The sequence below is a fragment of the Canis lupus genome, chromosome 28 (assembly GCF_048164855.1).
Source record: "Canis lupus baileyi chromosome 28, mCanLup2.hap1, whole genome shotgun sequence".
Classification (NCBI taxonomy): Eukaryota; Metazoa; Chordata; class Mammalia; order Carnivora; family Canidae; genus Canis; species Canis lupus.
The window spans coordinates 34,705,034-34,728,069 of record NC_132865.1 but is presented as its reverse complement, the minus strand read 5'-3'; the positions used below and the strand labels follow the sequence as shown (position 1 = coordinate 34,728,069).

At 35.3% G+C, this 23,036-nt stretch overlaps 1 protein-coding gene across 7 annotated transcripts in view; it reads right to left on the bottom strand.

Moving 5' to 3' along the window:
- Window positions 1-23,036, bottom strand: part of TMEM68 (transmembrane protein 68) — a 48,786-nt gene that overhangs the window by 8,513 nt on the left and 17,237 nt on the right. For 5 of the 7 annotated variants that reach the window (XM_072804601.1, XM_072804604.1, XM_072804600.1 and 2 more), the window contains 4 exons: window positions 14,953-15,120; window positions 11,662-11,855; window positions 6,323-6,383; window positions 4,551-4,690 (listed from right to left, as the gene is read on the bottom strand). In XM_072804601.1, coding sequence (XP_072660702.1) covers window positions 4,551-4,690; window positions 6,323-6,383; window positions 11,662-11,855; window positions 14,953-15,120 — 563 coding nt within the window. Of the gene's footprint in view, window positions 1-4,550; window positions 4,691-6,322; window positions 6,384-9,521; window positions 9,655-11,661; window positions 11,856-14,952; window positions 15,121-23,036 lie in introns of all 7 variants that reach the window. The other 2 variants (XR_012020185.1, XM_072804605.1) reach the window with 2 other exon arrangements.

Sequence of the window (23,036 nt, the reverse complement as noted above, 5' to 3'; positions counted from 1 at the left end):
TCTTATTGTTCCCCCTGTGTCATCTCTTTACCTGGTTGTCCATCTGTATCCTCTATCATATTGTTTCATAATCTGATAAAAGTAAGTGTATTCCTGAGTTCTGTGAGCCATTCCAGCAAATTAATTGAACCTGGGAAGGGGTTGTGGGAACCTCCAATTTATACCCAACTAAGAAATTGTGGGTTACATGGAGACCTACTACTTGTGATTAGCATCTAGAGTGGGGTGGGAATAGACTTGTGGGATCTACACTATCTCTAGGTAGATAGTGTCAGAATTGAGTTCAATTATGACATCCAGCTGGTGTCAGAGAATTGCTTGGTGGCAGAAAAAACCTTCACACATTTGGTGACCAGAAGTGTCAGAAGTCATGTTGTGTGTAAAAGTAAGTGAAAGAAAGACATAGTTTGGAAGCTGGGTTTTTCCCTAAAGGGGGGAAAAGCTGGAGTTTTTTCTTTCTACATATGATCCAGCAATCTCACTTCTGGGTATATATCCAAAAGAATTCAAAACAGGATCTTGAAGACATATTTGTACACCCATATTCACTGTAAAATTATTCACAACAGCCAAGAAAATGGAGGCAAACCAAATGTCCATCAATGAATGGATAAACAAAATATGGTATATACATATAATGAAATATTTAAAAAGGAAATCTTGTCACATGCTACAATATGGATAAACCTTGAAGACATGATGCTAAGTGAAATAAGCCAGTCACAAAAAGACAAACATATGATTCTACTTTTTTTTTTACAGTAGTCAAACTTCTAGAAAGAAGTGTCGCCCAACCTTATTGTCGTAATCATTTCACAATATACACATGTATCAAATATTCACCTTGAACATTAAACTTTTATGATGTTATATGTCAATTATATCTTGATAAAGCTCGGGGCTGGGAGGAAAAAAGAATTCTATGCAGACGAAAAAGAAACTGGCATAAAATGTTGATGGATATATATAAAAAAAAAAAAGAGAGAGAGAAACAATGGGTGGCTGGTGCTGAGTACACAGGTTCAACTTAGCAAATGAGAAGGTTCTAGAGATTGGTTGCACAATAATGTGAATATATTTAGCAATAATAAATCATACACTTAAAATGGTTAAGTGATGTTTTATATTTTTTACCACAATTTTAAAACTTAAAAAAAATCAAAATGTTGGTATAAAGTCATAATCAAAATACATTCATCCCATTTTCCAGGTAATTCAATAATATGACATTTAGGGCTCTTATCTAGTTTTATATTCTCTGCAAGCTGAGTAATCTTTTCTTCCTTGATGTCTTTGAAGGGATGAATATTACTGAGCACTCCTATTTTTTAAACATCCTCTCCCGCTGATTTCTGTCACCCAAATTTATTTGTTCTCTACCTCTCTGCCACTTCCCCTTCTGTCAGCTTTGAGTATTTTCCTTGGCACACCCTTTACATGTGTCCGCTGGTCTGTCCTAAGTCCTCTTCTTTCTCTCTCTAAGCTGCTTTGTAAAGCTCATGACTTCAGTAACTGTCTCATGCAGATAACTTCTAAATCTTCATCATCAATTCTCACCTTTCTCCTAAACCCCAGTGCAGTATATTCAAAACCTGGGGTGCCTGTGTGGCTCAGGTGGTTAAGTGCCTGCCTTTGGCTCAAGTCATCATCCCAGGGTCCTAAGATGGAGCCCTATATCTGGCTCCTTGCTCAGTTGGGAGCCTGCTTCTCCCTCTTCTCTCTCTCTCTCTCTCTCTCCCCCTCCCTCCCTCCCTCTTACTGTCTCTATCACAGGCACACACACGTGTGCTTTCTCTCTCCCTCAAATAAATAAAATCTTAAAAAAAAAAAAACGCCATGTATATAAATATATACGTACATATCCTGCAGGTGGCTATAAAATTAGGTTTCAAGTCTGATATTTTCTATCTTTGTAAAATCTCTCAAATCTGCACCTTGCTGCTCTCCCTTTCAAGTAGATAAAGAGATCATTAAGTCATTCATTCATTCATCAAACATTTATTGAGATCTAATTAAATACCAAATACTGTGCTGGGAACTGGAGACACAAGACTTCATAGCATAACCTCTGTTCTTAAAGAGTGCACTTAATATTTATATGGATCTAAGTAATCACAATTGCTAGAATCATCTATTGTAGAAAAACGGATTATACATCTGCTTGCTTTAGCCAAATAAATTTGAATGAAACTGGGATCCCTGGGTGGCGCAGCGGTTTGGCGCCTGCCTTTGGCCCAGGGCGCGATCCTGGAGACCCGGGATCGAGTCCCACGTCGGGCTCCTGGTGCATGGAGCCTGCTTCTCTCTTTAAATAATAAATAAAATATTAAAAAAAAAAAATTTGAATGAAACTGATATAAGCCACTCCCAAACAGGGGCCTGTCCTAATTGAAATGTATTTGGCAGACAAATTTCATTGTCTGATAGTTAAGAACCTAAAAATGTAGCTCCTACTGACTTTTCCGGTTTCATCTCACCAAACCCTACCCACCAAGCTAGTAATTCCCCAAGTTTATTCCACAGTTGTCATTAAGTGCTATTCGAGGAAAAATAAGGAGAGAGTTTGGTCAAGTGAGACTGAGACATGCACTTTGAAACAAAGTTAAATAGACCTGTTTATAGTAGGGCTTCTTAGGACATTTAATATGTTAATATGCTTTGTAAAATTCCCAGAGGAGAATTTAAGAGGCAGTCTTTCCCAACCTTGCTGTTCTAACCACCTCAGACTGCTTAACACAGCTGGTATATGGTCAACTTTCCCATCACCATTTCTTTGTTCATATTCTTCCTCTAGCCCCAAATCCATATGTACAAGTCACATCCTTCTTCTTTCAAGACGCACCACAAATGCCCTCATTCCAGGAAGCTTTTCCTATTTTTTCCTTTGCAAAGCGCTCTCTTCCCACTTTGAGCTTCTACTGGTCTTACTCAAATTCAGCCTTCATATTGCTTCCAGGGATCTTTCCAAACATAAACCTATTACCATTCACCTGTTTCTTTCTCCCTTTCCCCTTCCTTCCTTCCTTCCTTCCTTCTTTCCTTCCTTCCTTCCTTCCTTCCTTCCTTCCTTCCTTCCTTCCTTCCAGATTTTATTTATTTATTCATGAGAATACACTGAGAGGAGAGAGAGAGAGAGAGAGAGAGGCAGAGACACAGGCAGAGGGAGAAGTAGGCTCCATGCAGAGAGCCTGACGTGGGACTTGATCCTGGGTCTCCAGGATCATGCCCTGGGCTGAGGGAGGCACTAAACCACTGAGCCACCAGGGCTGCCCCATTCACCTATTTTCAAGAGCAATCCCCCTTCCACCTCTGCCCTGGCTTTCAGAAAACAAAATCAGTTATAGGCCATCATAGTACAGACTCCTTGGTTTCTAGCCTCATTTCCTATAATATCTCTTCTAGGTATACAAGACTACTCTCAACTCCCCAAAGATTTTATGCTATGTCATATTGCCATCCATTTATACAGTTTCCTGTACCTCACTCTGTCCAGCTAATTCTTTGTCTTTCCAAACTGAAATCAAACATCATCTCTCTCTAGGAGGCATGCCTGATCTAATTTACATCTTTCCTTTGTGCTTCCATAATACCCTAAGATAGCAGTTCTTAATCGGGTGGGATTTTGTCCCACTGGGGGTCATATAAAAAGGTCTAGAGGCATTTTTTTATTACCACAATGAGTGATGGGTGAGGATGGGGAGTGCTATTGGCATCTAACTAATGGAGGCCAGAGATGGTAAACATCCTACAGTGCACAGGACAGGCCTCCACAACAAAATGTCAGTAGTACCCAAGTTAAGAAACCTTGCTATAAGCACACCATTGTGGTTAACGCATCACCAGAGAAGGTGATTTAGTTATCAGCTCCTCTACTGGACTATAAGTTCCTAGGACAATAGTATTCACTATTGTTAATAATGTTAGTACCCAGCATTCACAGAGCCCTTACTATATCCTACTCACTGTTTTAAACAATGAACATGTACAATATCGTGTAATCCTCAGGGACAACTGAGTGGGTACTATTCTCTTCCTTGAAGAGAAAGAGCAAACCAACTCCCTGAAGTCAAAGAGCAAATGAACAGTAGAACTAGGAATGATCTGATTTCATAATCCACACTCTTATACACTATTCCATTTTCCTGCCAGGATATTTCTATCCAACAAGAATAATGCTTTCTTTTTATGGAAGTCAAAGCTTTCTTCTGAACATCACTTATAAAACTTTTTAATTGTCAGTGCCAAAAGTCCCAACCTCAGCACTTTTGACATTTGAAAATGAGTAGTTCTCTGTTGCAGGGGACTGTCCTGGGCATACTAGAATGTTCAACAACATCCCCAGCCTCTACTTACTAAATGCCAGAAGCACCACCACCTCCCAGGACCTGCTTGTCACAATAACAGAATGTCTCAAGATGCTGCCAAACATCCCCTCAAGGAAAAAGCACCACTGATCTAAAACATGTCTGTAGAATAAAGTAATGAATTAATTTTTAATACAATAATTGAAAGTAAAAATCTGTTCAAAGATTAAGAAAGAAAGAATTTACCTTTTCAGCTAATTCTTCTGCTGTTATCTTTGGATCATAGGGAATAGGATCACCTAAATAGGTGCGTAATTTCACTGGAAAACCTCCATACATTGGAGCAAATGGATAGCGGAATTTTTCATAAAGCCACCTAAATAACCCTGTTTTAAAGTAAATAAAATTATTTTAATTGGTTAAATATTCTGAGCAAGTAATAACTTTCAAATGAATAATGTAAGACTTATAAGAAAGTGGCAAACAGTATCACCTCCTGGCAATACAATGTTTCTTTAAGGATGAGCTTTCTATCAATTGTAACAAATGTAGCATATAAATGTAAGATGTTAATAATAGGAGAAACTTGAAGTGTTAAGAAGCTTTAGGAGTATTCTCTGTACTTCCACTCAATTTTTCTGTAAACCTAAAAATGCCCCCCAAAATAAGGTTTTTTAATTTTTAAAAAATGAGCTTTCAAAAATATGAGAATTTTAAGGGCAAGTTAAATACTATTATTACAAAACCAAGGGTAAAGACTGAAACCAAAAGCTAGAAGCTAAAAAGTGTAAAGGCTCACAAATACAGGCCTAGACTAATAAAAGAAAAATATAAAAGCATAAGATAAATTCACATAAACATGAAACTAAAATGCACTGATAGGTAAAGAAAAAAATTATTATTGTAAATTAAGAAAAATACATATAGTAACCAAAAATTACTAATGCTAATGACCAAGGATGAAACCTAACAAGATTAAAAGTGATAATACAAAATAAACTGAGGGATTAAGTAAAAAAGAAAGTAAAAAAGCAGTCAACAGCAATTTTTAAACCACTTTAATATTAAAGAAACAAAATTAGGAATAATTTCTGGTATGCAACTTAAATTCTGATGAAATGGCCTGAGAGAAAATTAGAATAAATAATTCTACAGTAACAGCTAAACATCACATCAATCTGCCTTTCCACTTTAAATTTGAAAAAGAAAAGGTAAAAAAGGTAACACCTAAAAAATATAATAGAATATTAACAACATACTCACATTACACATAAAAGAAACAATGGAAGTTTAAAGTTCTTCAGGAGGGGATTTTTATGTGGATAAGAACAATATAGTGCTATATAAAATATAATCAATCAAATATATAAATCATAGGGTATAAAAACCAACTATGAAAATTTCAAAATAAGAAAACAGAGAAATTGAAAAGAAAAAGCACTTCTAATTGTTATCTCTCCTATATCTACACTCCACGCTTATTTTGTTACCCATAAATTAAAGTTAGGCAAAAAGAACTCTATAATGTAAATGTATCATGGTTCAAAATATTTTAAAAACAAAAAAACAGAAGTAACAGAAATGAACTAAGGCAGATGATACGTCCTTAGTTTGTTAATCTTAATTCAATATCATATTGTTATCCATTTTTAAAGCTGTAACTTCTTCAGCGGTGAGTTAGGAGGATAGTCTGGGTAATGGGTACATTTGTTTTAAACCTCAACAGCATAGTTCAATGAAGGAAATTAGATAACTCACTCTATTTTAAGAAGCCCACAAAACAAAGAACCTTCAGTACATATCTGAAACTCTTAACAAAAATCTAACACCTAAGAACTACCATTACTTAGATTCAGTTATCATTTAGACTTTAAATAGAGAAACATCTAAATAATAGATCTATTATCTAAAATAATAACTCAATAGAATTTCTTATAGGGTTCAAAAGCTCAAATATTAAATGATAATATTCTAAATATTACATTATAATTAGAAAAACCATATGAATCAGAACTTACTTGTTCCTCCAAGTGATCTAAATCCTTCTCGAATATTTTGTGTAAACATAGGAATAATGGGCTAAAGAGAGAATTTGAATTAAAAAGTAAATATATTGATCCATTCAATACTCCATTGAGTCAGTAATGCAAACTTTTGGGGCTTGTTTAAGATTATGAAAATGAGGAATTTTTAAGATAAAGGTATACTTTATCATAAAAAGGTCATAAAAGTGATTAGTGTGATTTATCAGCCTAAATTTAACTTGATCATTTATAAAAACAAAAATTGGAAACACTACCCTCTAGTGGTAATATATATTTCATTTACCAACTTTCCTATCCTTCCAAATATACCCTTAAAACTCAAAATAAAGATTGCACTAATCATTAATTTCATTAAATAAAATTAGTATGGTAAATTAAATTGATTTTCATGGTCCACTGAATAGTATGCTCACTGGAGAAAAAGTAACAGGGCAGATAGCCCATCTATGGGGAAATTTATACAAATTTAAAAGATAGATTTTGGCAAGATGCTGTCATAGAACTACTGAAACACTATTTTTGAGGGGGGGGATTACTAAACTTAAAAATGTTCAACATTAATGAAAAGTATAAGACTCACTGCAAAAAAAAAAGGAAAAGCATACATATAAATATATAAAAAACAATTCCTTTTATCATTAATTTTAGAGGAATTCTGCTCACAAGTTCATGGTTTTTATTATTCCATGAATACCAGTGACTATGTATGATTTTTTTTAAATGGAGACTTTAATTACATGTCATAAAACAATGATGAAGTAGCAAAGGATCATGTACGGAGGTTCTGCTATGGTGAAACCAAAGTAAGTAAAAGTCTGAATAAAAACACTTTAAAATGCACACAAAATACACTGAATTAAATGATGTTTTAGAATTTTAAAAACTGAGCATCGCTTTACTTACATTCTACCATCAGTATTTGCCTAATACAGAGTTACCTGCTTAGTGAGCAGCGTTTGAGATATTTACATAAGCTGACGTTTACAAAGCCATTCTTTTTCTTTTTTTTTTTTTTTTGTATTTTTTTTTATTAGAGTTCGATTTGCCAACATATAGTATAACACCCAGTGCTCATCCTGTCAAGTACCATTCATATCCAGCTGCGGAAACCAGTATGATAAGGCAGACTGGAAGAAAAGGGACTACAGGGATAACATTCTTCATAAAACTTATTACTTCACATATAACTACTATCATTTATTTATTGTATCTCTCCCTTCACCAAAAGGAAGACTCCTAACAGCAGAGCCATTGTTTTGTTCACCGCTGTATCCCCAGCACCTGGAATAGTGCCTGGAACAGACTAGGTGCTGAAACAAAGTGTGATGGATGAATTAAAGAAGGAATGAAGAAGACACAGGACAGAGAGACAATGCATATAATGAAGTAGTTTGTATTCTCTGAATACAAAGTGTCAGAAACAGGCAGCAGCAATCTTAAAATCAGTTAGGAAAAAAGAAGTCTGGTAAAGAAAAGAACTCTGATGGAAGAATTTAAAGTTTCATAGTGTTAATTTACAAAGCTAAGACATAAAACCAAGTACACTACTGTTTCGTACAAAATTCAGATTATGTCTAAGAAACCACAACAAGTTTTGTAAAATAAAGTGATTGCTGACATCCTAATGTTTTAAAGAATTATAAAATATTTTTAGAATTAAGAACATAACATGGCTCTGAAGGAACAGAAACCATTCAGCTCATATATACACCCTTCGTCTTCTCTGACCAGTACCACTGGATTTATGTCTACTGGCTGGCATGAACCCCTAAGTTCATACTGAAGCATGCATTTTATAAAGACTCTTCAGGTTACATTCCACCCTTTAAAGAGCTTACTCTCCAGAAGCTAGATCTATCTAGAACCTACTAAACAGGAAAATGCCTATCCCAGCAGGCTCACTCTATTCCAGGCTACAGTCTGGGTATACAAGTTTCTAAATTCGCATTCAAGCTTACAGCCTTAAACCTATGAGCATTACTTTATTACAACTTGTTGCTGTAATACAATTATTCATTTCTTTCCTTGTATACTTTTTATGTACAAGGTATTTGCATAAGTAACCTAGAATTAAATTGTTTCCATGTATACTTGTGTCTCTGTATGTATGTCTATGCACATGTGTGCAAAAGGAATGTGTTTTTGTTAAAACTATCCTGGGGGAATAAGTTTAATATGGCCTTAGAGTCTAAACTTTGCTCCTAAAAATAAATGAGCACCACTAGACAAGTAGCTTACCACATCTAGGCTTCAGGTTCTTCACGAATAAAATGGGAATAATAATAATTATACTATCTCAAAGGTTATTTTACGGATTGATATAATACATATAAACAATTTTATTAAAACAAATGTTATTTTCTTTTATATCAGTTATTTGTTTTCCAACTTGAGTAAATGGGTTAATAGTTCTCCACCTTATTTAGATATAAAGTTACCTAAATATTCTCAGGAATTTCACAAAATAAGAGTGACTTAAGGTATATTAAAAAGCCTGTATTCGGGGATCCCTGGGTGGCGCAGCGGTTTGGCGCCTGCCTTTGGCCCAGGGCGCGATCCTGGAGACCAGGGATCGAATCCCACGTCGGGCTCCCGGTGCATGGAGCCTGCTTCTCCCTCTGCCTATGTCTCTGCCTCTCTCTCTCTCTCTCTGTGTGACTATCATAAATAAATAAAATTTTTTTAAAAAGCCTGTATTCAGGGGATCCCTGGGTGGCGCAGCGGTTTGGCGCCTGCCTTTGGCCCGGGGCGCGATCCTGGAGACCCGGGATCGAATCCCACATGGGGCTTCCGGTGCATGGAGCCTGCTTCTCCCTCTGCCTGTGTCTCTGCCTCTCTCTCTTTCTCTCTCTGTGACTATCATAAATAAATAAAAAAAAAAAAAAAAAAAAAAGCCTGTATTCAAATAAACCTTAAACATTTTTTATCAGTAGTATGTTAACTTGCATTGACAATCTAGATATTTTTCACTTTAATCTCTATGTCACAATTTAAATGTAGTTATTCCTACAACAGTCTTAAATTTTTACTCAAAGTTCATAATTCTATGAGGACTATGAAGGGGTTTCCCCGATAGGATACTTGTACCATTTACAACTATCTCCATACATGCTTGAAAGAGCTCCCTTATGTATCTGGAAAGTCCCTCTAATCTCAAAGTCAGCAGACTCACTGTGAAATGCAGTCAGGGGTGGCAACAGCACCGGTTGCCTGCAGTCCTGAACTGTATGCTTTGCTCTGCTTCTGCCTTGCTGTATGACCTGATCCCTCCATCCCTTCATCTCTCTGTGCCTGAGTTTCCTCATCTGTAACATTGGAATAATCATATACGTCACCTACTTACTATACAGGAGTACCAACATAAGGTCTTTAAAAGCACTACAAAAGGTTGGTGTGGTACAATAGTAATTACCAAATGTACAATGCTATCCTGTAAATCAACAATGTTAAAGATTTCTGGCTTTAAACCTATAAAAGGCTATTTATAAAATTTTCTCAAGTTTCATACAAAAACCTTAAATTCCCTAGATTATCTTAATTATCTAGAAACTCTACCAAATATTGAAAAAAATAGTTCCTTTCTCTCTATAATGTCTTTCTTTCTGGCCTTCTTCCAGGCAATGTTCCTTAAATCTGTGAAATTAAGAATGAGAAATTAGAATCTCATGATCAATTTATATAATTCCAAATCTATTTTGGTAATTTTTATCTTAAAATTTCCTAAGAAATAATTCTTTCAAAATATAAACCTGAAAATTAAACTATCTTTGGTTAGGTTTTTAGCTTTTATCATTGTTTTAATAGACATTACTTTCATTACCCTTAATTTTTATACAATGGTGCATATATCCTTTTGTACTTTATTTTATTCATATACCTAAGATTTTGTTTTATATATACATTAGCATTTAAGACTTTTTGGGAAATAAAATGTGTTATAAAATAATTTTCTCATCACTAATGCTATTAAACATAAAGTTAAATTCCAAATGTCCCTTTCTGGTAGTGCTTAATATTATGTTAAAAAGATCAATTCAATTCAATTCATTTCAATTCAAATAGCCTACTAAGTGCTAGTCATTGTACTAAGGACTCAGAATATAAAAAGATGATCTTGTCCTTAGGGAGCTTATAATTATTATCCTACTGAGGATAATAATGTTTAAATTTTTATGTTGTCTATAACATTTAGGCAAATACATTAAATCTTATTCTGGAATCACATTACTAAAGCACTACTAGTTAGTTACACGTACACAAGTACAGCAGAGAATAAAGCTCAATGCATTTTATGTTAACTCTGTGATTAAAAAAAAGAAATTTCCACTCTTTTCCAAATACTGGATTTGGGTTAGAATGAGTCATGAATAAACTTCCTTTGTAATTCTGTATTTGCAAGAGAACAAGCAAGCTTAGGAGGCATATTGTCTCTATGTAACAGCAACAGGTACACAAACTGAAACATGAAAGTACTGGCCATAGTCTCTAATTAATTGGCCTGGAAAAAGAACACCATCCTGTCAAAGGGACTACCATTTCTTTTTCTAACAGATAATCTAAAATAACAACAGAAAACAAAGAAGAAACATTCCATGAGTAATAAATAAGTGTTTCATAGGATAAAGTACAATACGGAGACCAAAAAGTTGGGAGATACTTTCCAATGCAAAAGAAAAGGGCAAAATGGCATTCACCTTCTCCAGTCTAAGAATAACTATAGTGGATCCCTGAGGAACATTTAATTTTATTAACTAATTCTCTTATACAATCTTTTTCAAAGATCTAACTTACACCAATATCTCTCATCTTTATTCACACTATTAGATAGCTGATGACATTCGCTGATAAAAAATAATAGGAGTTATGTATTATTTAAGCCCTATTATTATACAAATTGGTCACAGATAAAAGAATTGCAATGAAACAAACCAACAATCATCACTGAAATATGCCAACTCAATCATACCAAAGACTTAAAATACATAGAACTGAACTGATTATACTTTTGAAAAAGGTGTAACTGAAGGAATACAAAAAATTTTACAAATCTAATTAAAAGAAGCTAGATTTTGAAATGTAAATTAAAATTTGGATAGGTATTTGCCAAATTTCCAGATTGATTTTTTTTAAGATAACACCTCAAGCACAAAGGAATATTTCTCTATCATTAACCTTACAAAGAATTCTGTACACTTAATTTTTAAGTAGCGCAATGAAAGTATCTAAATTCTTATATACTCTGGCCCACTACATAAGCCTTTATTTTGAATTGAATCTAGCTTTACTTTAATAATTAATTTTATACAACTCACCACTTTTGCATCAATTGCAACCTGAGCGAAGCCTTTACGATTACCCCAAATGATGTTGTAGGTTTCATCACTAATTAGGGCTTCTCGAACTCCGCCTGGTGAAATAGCTAACAAGTGACCACTCCTCAGAATTTCAACACATTTTTCTCTTGGTCCATGTAGAGCACAAAATACATCAAGTAATAAACTAAACCCTGTAAGAAACATTAGCATGAAGATATAACTTAAGTACTTCTTGTCCAGTTCTTCAAGACAAAAATCTTTACAACCTAAAAAGCTAGTATCCATATAAATCAGCAAATTCCTTTTCTTTTTTAAAAATCAACAAGAACTCTTAAAGTTTACATAAGTTAATATTGCTTGTAAAGTAATAGCTGTCTTGTTGATCACCCCCTCAGTGATCACCAACTACTCGGGTTACAGTACATATTCAAACTCTGAATTAAAACTCTCAAAAACCTTGGAAAGCAGGGACTCTGATTCCCATTTTATAGACAAAGAAAGATCTTGCTCAAAATCACACACCTAGCAAATGGCAGGGCAGAGATTCCAGTCCAGGTATGTCTAGTCCAAAGCTCCTTCCACTGCATCTCATGGCCAAACACTGTCTACAGTATTTATTAGAGCAATCAGAAATGATATCCCATCAGCAATCACAAATCTAATCTTCCTTTAACCCTATAAGAAAAAGAATCACTCAAGAGAATATAAATCTGACTATGCTTAGCCCTACCAAAATTGGCATCTATAACAAAATCTATTAAAAGTTAGATGATGTTAATCCCACAACTAAACTTCTTAAATCAATAACAATAGCAAAATAACTAAGAGCTTTTAATAAAGTAACTATTTAACAGTCAATTCCAGGTCTTAATTTTATAGAGTTTTTCAAACCACAACTATTTATGAATGAAAGAAATAATCCTGGGACGCCTTAGTGGCTCAGCAGTTGGGCGTCTGCCTTTGGCTCAGGACATGATCCCGGAGTTCCGGGATTGGGTCCCACATTGGGCTCCTACGTGGAGCCTGCTTCTCCTCCTTTTTCTGCCTGTGTCTCTGCCTCTCTCTTTCTCTCTCTCTCTCTCTCTCTCTCTCTCGGTCTCTCATGAATAAATAAAATCTTTAAAAAAAAAAAAAGAAAGAGAGAAAGAATCCTATTAGTAACTAAATATTTTAACCAAATCCTAAACTGGAACTGACTGATGTTAGTACAATATATTATTGAGAATGGGAAATAGGAGTAGTGACAATTGTGCAGACTAACCAAACTTCTCACAGATTAAAGGATCTGAAGCAAGGTTAAAAATATTAAGATTGAAATAATATTCATCCCTTACTATATTAAAAGCTCACTGATTTAACTAGATACATTTTCATAATAGGCTTCACAAATTACAGGATCCTTATAAAGGAGAAATTTTTTTAAAGGCCAAGTGTTAAATAAAAATATTCACATTATATTACACACTAAAAAAGATGGAAGCAACCTAATATTCTGTAAGAGAAAACTAATTAAGTAAATATTTTAGTCATACATTAAAACTACTCTTTATAAAGCACGGTAAAATGTCAATGCTAACATAACATTTTTTTTCAAAAAAAGAACACAAGGGGCAGCCCGGGTGGTGCAGCGGTTTAGTGCCGCCTTCGGCCTGGGGTGTGATCCTGGAGACCCGGGATCAAGTCCCCCGTCGGGCTCCCTGCATGGAGCCTGCTTCTCCCTCTGCCTGTGTCTCTGCCTCTCTCTCTCTCATAAATAAGTAAAATCTTTATTTAAAAAAAAAAAGAACACAAAAGAGTTTGCCTAACATGTAAAAATATGCAAATTAAAAATGAAGTACAATAAATCAAAATGATAACTGGTTTTTGTTAGGGTGGTAAGATTATAATGATGTCTTCCTTTTCTCTAGTTTTCAAATTTATTATAAAAGTGATCATATTGCTTTCTAAAGAAAAACTTTTTTATATAGAGTACAAATGGCTTTTAGTGACACAAGGATCCTTGAAACATTAACCATGTCTATGAAAGGCACTGAGTAGACTATTATTTAATTCACTGCTTGGTGTTTGTCTCTCTGGTTGATGGGTGGTTTTGGCTTTTATTATTCTAGAGGACATATTATAAACTTTGTTGGCTTACTTCTGGTGATTCAATGACAAAAGAAAATAAGATTTATTCCCAATGAGCTTATTTTATTTTTTTCAAGATTTTATTTATTTATTCATGAGACACACAGAGAAAGAGAGAGGTAGAGACACAGGGAGAGGGAGAAGCAGGTTCCATGTGGGGAAACTGACGTGGGACTCGATCCCAGGTCTGCAGAAACATGCCCTGGGCTGAAGGCAGCGCTAAACCGCTGAGCCACTGAGCCACTCGGGCTGCCCTCCAATGAGCTTATTTTAGAATGGCTTTTTAAAAACTCTGTTTGAAACCATTAGGTTAATTAATCTTTTTAAAAGGGTATAGGGGCACCTGGGTGGCTTAGTCAGTTAAATGTCTACCTTTGGCTCAGGTCCTGATCCCAGGTTCCTAGGATTATGTAATCCTGGGTCCTGGGATATAATTATGTCCTGCTCTCTGCTCAGGGGAGAGCCTGCTTTTCCCTCTCCTCCTGAGATCTCTCTCCTTCTTGCTCTCTCTCAAATAAACACATAAAATCTTTTAAAAAATAAAATAAAAAGGTATAAAGCCTTTATGAACAAATTAAGAAGGATATAGTCCTGAATTTTAAGAGTTATAAGTCTAGCAGGCAAGTCAAGTACAATAAAGACATATAGACTCTTTAGGATAGGGTTTCTGAAGCAATATTATTACATGAAGACAAAATATATCCTGGCTGACTGTAAATAATTTTGACCTACTATAATACTGATAGTAATCAAACTTTAATTCCTGTGAAGTTAAACTTCAAAAATCAGTATCTCATGGAAAAATTCATCATATGAAAAATCAACTACCTTGTATGCCAAAATATAAATTAATTGTGTGGCAAAAGTTACAATTTATTTTTTTAAAGAGGAAGTTCAGTATTTAACTTAGAAAAATAATGACTAAATACCTGTTAATAAAGAAAAAATCAGGTAACATTTTTGACCATAATATTCTTATATTTGGATATACTCTGTAAATAACATAATTAGATACTCCCAAATTAGAGTTCAAAGCGTGTTACCCTAAAAAGGCAAAAAGCTTTTCCAAATGATAGTAGAGAGTTCAAGGATATAGACTCTAACATAATTTTATTATGTTAATTAAACATTTTTATGTCACTATCTACAGTCAAAGTTTACCTGGAATTTTAAAGACAAAGTGATCAGCTACCACACGGCAAGTCCTGCCTTTATGGATAAAAATTTTAGCCATGAAGTAGTAAAAATCTATAGGAATAGCTCCATGATAAAAAATTATAAGTGCTGGTCCTTCTTCTGGTATTTTTTCCATCCCATGAACTTCATAACCTGTTAGAAAGACAAAACACAAATGCTTAAAATAGATTTATTAGTTTATTTACCCTAAAGGATGTTTACTAACTCAAAAACTCAGTTTTTTCTTGTAACAGCACATAAGCCTTCCTCTTTCTCCCACTATCTGTTCCCACACAAATCAGTCCTAAAGCCATTAGGTGAGCCAGCGCCAGGTGTGGAGTGGAGGAGTGGCCTGGAGTACATGCTGGAGCTCAGGCAGGGTGAGGAGGTGGCCCAGAGCTCAAGCAGAGTTGTGAGTGCATACCCACAGGAGAAGAGCCTAGAACAGGATGCTGGGGTCTGAGTGGGAATGGGAGGGGATCCAGGGTGAGATTAAGCATAAGGGTTACAGGGTAGCATCCAGACACTTCAGTGGCCTAGTATGGGGTATCAGCCCGAATGGGATAAGAATGTATCCATGAGTGGCAGAGGATGGCAGCAGTAATAAGAGGTTAGTTACATACAGGAGGATTGGTCAAATAAGTCTACACATTAAGGATAATGTTAGCCTGGTGTCTCACTGTTGGAGATGGCGGCTACAAAAATAGAAAAGGAGAAAACCAGAATAAACTATAGCCGTAAGAGAACCTTGCTCCCATCCTAAAAGAAAAAGCAGGATGTCGGAAACCTCAATCAGGAGAACTGACAGCTCCAATGGGTGACAAGCCCCTCTACTGAGAGACAAACTGAGTATGGAAGGAAGATGTAGGTGTCCTAAAAGGCAAGAAAATAACTGAAATGTTAACAAATTTAAAGGCCAAGTACAGGTGACCACTGAGTGTAGAATCCCTGGGTATCCCAGACACAAACAAGAGTCCATACTCAACAACATTCCTCCACAGGCCTCAATAGGTGCTTAAAAGAAAAAGTAGGGGCATGGCAGAGAAGAGATCCAAGAGAGCCCCTGCAAATGGGATAGAGAACAAAACCCACTTGCTTCTCAGAAGCTTCTCTTGGAAAAGCGAAACTCAACACAGAGAGGTACAGGAAACTCTTCCATCCCCTCAAAGAAAAGGGCATATGCAAAAATATCTGATGGTAGAAAGGACAGAACTTACTACCCATCCCCTCATCCTTGCCTCATTCTACCCCAAGCAAAGGTCCATTACTGCTAGGAAAAGGCAGAAGCCAAAGCATCCACCTCTGGGAGGAAGAAAGTAAGCCCAGGTTCTGAAATAACATCAAGCAGAGATCTGCTATGACTGGAAGGAAGAGCAAGGAACTGGCTGCCAACTCCATACTCTCACCTATACAAGGCATTTTCCCTCCACTGGGAAGAGGCAAAGATACATTGAGAAAGCCTCACACCTTAGTCTGAGGCAGACAAGGCCTGTGTACAATTCTGGCTAAACCAAGAAAATTGAAGAGTTGCCCCTGCCATCCCCATCTCACCACAAGACTCACATGGAGTTATAAGTAAAGGCAAAGAGAAACCCCAATGTGATGTAGGTATAATGGATTGAAGATGGAGGAGGACCATGGAGAAAAACCCTCTGGCACTGCAGGCCCTATACCAATGCAAAAGGTAGCAGCAGGATTTTGCAGTCTGTGCTGAAGGTGCCTACCTAGAGCTACAACAAAACTCAAACCCAATTTATTTTTTCTAATTTTTAATTTTTTAAAGATTTTATTTATTTATTCATGAGAGACACAGAGAGAAAGAGAGGCAGAGACACAGGTAGAGGGAGAAGCAGGCTCCATACAGGGAGGCCGACGTGGGACTCGATCCCAGGTCTCCAGGATCACACCCTGGGCTGAAGGCGGCGCTAAACCGCTGAGCCACCCAGGCTGCCCCTCAAACCGAATTTAACTACAGAGTATACTGAATTAAAGTCTACCCCATTCACTAATGGCCTGACAGAAAAAGGTCAATTTTCAGTTATAAATACTATTTACCTCATTCTCTACTGTTCTTTTAGAAGCAATGCCCGAATTCAATAAAAAGAAATTATGAAACATAAAAAACATCAAGAAAAAAATCCATTGTCAAGAGACTGTTTAAGTCAAAAGCACAGACCAAAATGTTTAAATTATCAGATAATAACTTTAAAATAACCATGGTTAATACATTAAAAGGACTTAGCAGAAAATTAAATACATATATAATCAGATTCGTAATTTTAGCAGATTGGAGGTGCCTGAGTGGCATGGTAGGTTGAGCATCCCAGTCTTGGTTTTGGCTCAGGTCATCTCAGGGTTGTGAAATCGAGCCCCATATTGGGCTCTGCACTCAGAATGGAGTCTGCTTAAGACTTGCTCTCCCTCCCCCCCTTACATGCATACTCTCTCTAAAATAAATAAATAAATCTTTAAAAAAATTTCAGCAGATAGAAGGAAATTATGAAAACAATGAGAAAATGGAAAGACAAATACTTGAATGAGATCTAAGGATTAGTAACATATCCATGTTAATTTCCTGATTTTAACAGTTTTATTGAGATTAAGTAGGAGAACATCCTTGTTTGTAGGAGATATATACTAAAAATGTATATTTAAAGAGAGAGTAACGTAGGCACTTATAGTCAAATGACGTAGGAAAGTAAGTTCTTTGTACAATACTTGGAATATTAATTTTTAAAAAGTCTATAAATAAAAGCAATAGTCATTGCCTTCTATGGAAAAACCATGTAAAATCCTAGAATCATAGAATCTATAAAATAAAAAGAACTTTTGGGTTATAACCGAACAGACAATATTAAAACTTAAGACTATTTTTGATTATTAATCAAGGCTATCCAAAGAGACACACATCTGTGAAACATCAAGCACACTTTATTGAAACTACTAGTTTCTAAAGCACAATCTGGACCCTTCCGTGTAAGCTTGATAGAGAGTAGTTTCACAGGAGTATGAGATTCTACTTGTTACCAGCAGGTTGTAAACAGGGGAATGAACAGAAAAAGGGGATTACTGAAGAGGCCCAGGGTAGGAGACATCAATTAAGTTACATATTCCCTGAGATAATACAATCTAAGGTAAAATTAAAGGCATAAAATAATTCATTGAGTGTGTGCTTTGGCAGCACATATACTAAAATAATTTATTGATAAAAATAAGAAAACTCTTAAGAAACTCTTGACCCAATGCAAAATAAAACATCATTTAAACATATACAGAGGCACCTGGGTGGCTCAGTTGGTTAAGCGTCTGCCTTCGGCACTGGCACTGGTCATTATCCTTGGTCCTAGGATCAAGCCCACAGGGCTCCCTGCTCAACTGGGAGCGTGCTTCTCCTTCCCCCTCTGCAGCTCTCTCTGTTTGTGTTCTCTCTCAAATAAATAAAATCTTTAAATAAATAAACTGTTATATGCAAATGGATAACTTACTAATGTTGCAAACTTCTGTTTCATTCACAAACATAAATTATACATTAGAAACTCCACCCATTTTATTCATCAAAAACAAAAATGATTTTATAGAATCTAACTACTACATGCAGGAAAAAAACTGATGAGAAATTTGAACTAGAAGTCAAGAAAACATCTCTCCTCTACTACAAATAAAATTAAAGACTCATGCCACTTATCTCTCCTTGTTAACCCTATTCCAAGTCATTGTGAGGGGAACAAGTTTCAGCAAGGGAAGCAAAGCAAATGATATAGATGAAAGGCTGGTAGAGATGGGGAGGGGGATGGTTTCTGAAGGCTTCCTTCTAACATGACCCAGTTTAAGCTGCCTTCCTGTCCTGTCCATACTTGCTTCTCTGCCAGTTAAAGAGATTAACTTGCCTACTGCCCTTTACACTACTATACCAACACATTTTTCATAGCAATCTTGTGCTATTGGTATTTGTGGAGAATATGAAAGATTTAAGTAAGCTCCACAATGCTTTAGAGGAAAATATCCTGCATATTTTATCACAAGAGTGGGAACTTATACCCCGAGTAGCAGATGAAATGTGATCATGGCTCTACTCATAAGATGTTTTTCCTTCCCATCTCACTGCTGACAGGTGCCATTACAGACCTCAGCCTCAGCTGGTCCCAGCAAAAAGAAAAATGCCTACTAAACAACCAATGAGTCAGTGAAGAAGTCAAGAGAATAAAAATTACTTTGAGACAGATGAAAATGAAAATATACCATAACAAAACTTATGGGATATAGCAAAATCAGTTCTAAGAGGAAAGTTCATAGTGATAAATGCCTATCTTAAGAAAACATGAAAAATCTCATATAAACAACCCAACAACATCTCAAGAAACCATAAAAAGAACAAAGTTAGGAGAAGGAAGAAAACAAAGATTAGTGAGGAAGTAAGTGAAATAAAGACTAAAAAGACAATACAAAAGATCGATAAAACCAAGAGACAGTTGTTTGGAAAGATCATCAAAATTGTCAAATCTTCAGCTAGACTCATCAAGAAAAAGAGAGTACTCAAAAAAAATTAAATCAGAACTCAAAGAGGGGACTTTAATACTGATACCACAGAAATACAAAGGATAAGAGACTAATATGAACAATATATGCCAGGAAACTGGACAACCTACAAGAAATGGATAAATTCAACCTTCCAAGACTGAATTGTGAAGAAACAAAATCTGAACAGACCAATTACTAGTAATATGATTGAATTAATAATCAAAAAGCTCCCAACAAACAAAAGTCCAGGATGCCTTCACCAGTGAATCCTATCAAACATTCAAAGAGGAATTAATATCATTCCTTCTCAAACTCTTCCAGAAAACAGAAGAGGAGAGAACTCTTCCAAACTCATTTTACAAGGCCAACATTACCTTGATACCAAAACCAGACAAGGACATTGCAAAATAAGAAAGTTACAGGCTAATATCCTTAATGAACATATATATATATATAAATCTTCAACAAAATATCAGCAAATCAAATTCTGCAGTGCATTAAAAAAATCATATACTATGACCAAGTGGAATTGATTATAGGGATGTAAAAATGATTCAACATTTACAAATCAATGTGATACACTACATTAACAAAATGAATAAAAATCATATTATCATCTCAGTAGATGCAGAAAAAGCATTATGATAGAGTTCAGTATCCACTTATGATAAAAACTCTCAACAAAGTGTAGAGGCAACATATCTCAACATATATGACAAGCCCACAGCTAACATCATATTCAACAGTGAAAAACTGAAAGCTTTTCCTCTAAGATCAGAAACAAGACAAGGATGCCCACTCTCACTACTTTTATTCAACATAGTACTAGAAATCCTAGCCAGAATAATTAGGCAAGAACAAGAAATAAAAAGCATCCAAATTGGAAAGGAAGGAGTAAAACTGTCACTATTTATAAATGACATGATATTCTTTTTTTTTTTAAGATTTAATTATTTATTCATGAGAGACACATCTGCCCAATGACATGATATTCTTTACAGGAAACTCTAAAGACTCCATTAAAAAACTGTTAGAATAAAATTCAGTAAAGTTGCAGAACACAAAATCAATATACAGACATCTGTTGTGTTTCTATACACTAATAAACTATCAAAAAAGAGATTAAGTTAACAATTTCATTTAAGATTACATGAAAAGGAATAAAATATCAGAATAAATTTAACCAAGATGGTAAAAGATCTATACACTGAAAACTAAGGTATTAATAAAATAAACTGAAGAAGATACAAATAAATGGAATGATATTCCATGCTCATGTATTGGAAGAATTAATATTGTTAAAATGTTCATACCAGCCAAAGCAATCCATAGATTCAATGCAATCCCTATGAAAATTTCAATGGCATTTTTCAGAGAAATGAAACAAGCAATCCCAAATATTTTTGTGAAACCACAGAAGATGTCAAAGAGCCAAAGCAATCATGAGAAAGAACAAAACTGGGGGTGTCATGTTACCTGATTTCAAACTATGTTACAAATCTATAGTAATCAAAACCTTATGGTACTGAGATAAAAACACATATAGGGCAGCCCGGGTGGCTCAGCGGTTTAGCACAGCCTTTGGCCCAGGGCCTGATCCTGGAAACCTGAGATCAAGTCCCACGTTGGGCTCCCTGCATGGAGTCTGCTTCTCCCTCTGCCTGTGTCTCTGCCTCTCCCCGCCCCCCCCCTTCTCTCTCTCTCTCTCTCTGTGTCTCTCATGAATAAATAAAAAAAGACACATAGATCAACAGAACAGAATAGAGAACAGAAATAAACCCACACATATATGGTCAATTAATTTTTGACAAAAGAGCCAAGAATAAGCAATGGATAAAGAATAATCTCTTCAATAAACAGTGTTGGGAAAAGTGGGTGGTCACATTCAAAAGAATAAAACTAGACTACTATCTTCCTCATACACAAAAATTAATGCAAAATGGATTAAAGATTTGAATGTTAAGACCTGAAACCACAGAACTAGAAGACATAGCCAGTAAACTCCATGACATTAGACATGGCAATGATTTTTTACACCTGATTCCAAAATCAAAGGCAACAAAACCAAAAATACACAAATGGGACTATATCAAACTAAATGCTTCTGCATGGCAAAGGAAATCATCAACGAAATGAAAAGGCAACCTACTGAAAGGGAGAAGACATTTGCAAATCATGTGTCTGATAAGCAGTTAATATGCAAAATACAAAGAACTCATACAACTCAAAAATAGCAAAAAAAAGCAATCATTTTAAAAATGGACAAAATCTAAACAGATATTTTACAAAGATATACAGAATACCAACCAGTACATGAATGACATCACTAATCAGGGAAATGCAAATCAAAAGTATTATGAGTTATCATCTCATATCTGTTACAATAGCTATTATTAAGAAGTCAAGAAATAACAAGTGTTGGCAAGGATATGGAGAAAAGGGAACCCTCTTGCACCGTTGGTATGAATGTAAATTAGTACAACCACTAGGGAAAACAGTCTGGAGGATCCCCAGAAAGTTAAAAATAGAACTACCACACCATCCAGCAATTCCACTTCTGGGTATTTATCCAAAGAAAATAAAAACACTAATTCAAAACAACATCTGCATCCCAATGTTCACTACAGAATTATTTACAACAGCCAAGATATAAAAACAATCTAAGTGTCCACGAATGAATAAATGGATAAAGAAGATACAGCATATATACATACAATGGAATACTATCCACATATAAAAAAAGAATGATATCTTATATCATCTGTGACAACATAGATGGAACTTGAGGGCATTATGCTCAGTAAAATAAGTTAGAAAGAGAAAGATAAATACCATACAATCTTCCTTATATGTGGACTTTAAAAACAACAAACAAAAAAACAGAGCTCACTGAGAACAGATTGGAGGTTGCCAAAGGCAGGAGATGGGAGTGGGCAAAATGGGGTCAAGGGATACAAACTTTAGTTATAAAATAAATAAGTCATGGTGATATAATGTACAGCATGGTGACTATAGTAATACTATAGTATATTTGAAGATTGCTAAGAGATCTTAAAAGTCCTCATCACAGGAAAACAAAATTTTTGTCACAGTGGCATCATAGTGTACGATGATGTATTTTAACCAGACTTATTGTGGTGATCATTTCATATTTTAACCAGACTTATTGTGGTGATCATTTCACACATATGCAAATACTAAATCACTACATTGTATACCTAGTGTGATAGAATGTTAATTATATCTCAATTTTGAAAAGGAAAGAAAATTATAAAGTGATAAATTGTTTTTGTTACTACTATTTTTTCATGGCATAAAAGAAACACCAACTATGGCTTATACTCTAATTCATTCAGTTAAATAAAAATGGAGAAATCTTTCTCAAAAAAAACCAAAAAAACAAAAAACAAGGGGGGGCGGGAAACAAGCATTTAGAGGCCAAAGGCAGAATTAGACTCAGAGTAAAAGGAAGGTAAAGAGAAAGGAAATCTCAAGTGGCTAGAGCAGAAAAGAAAGCAAGCTCCTAAAGCCACACTGCCACACACAGAACA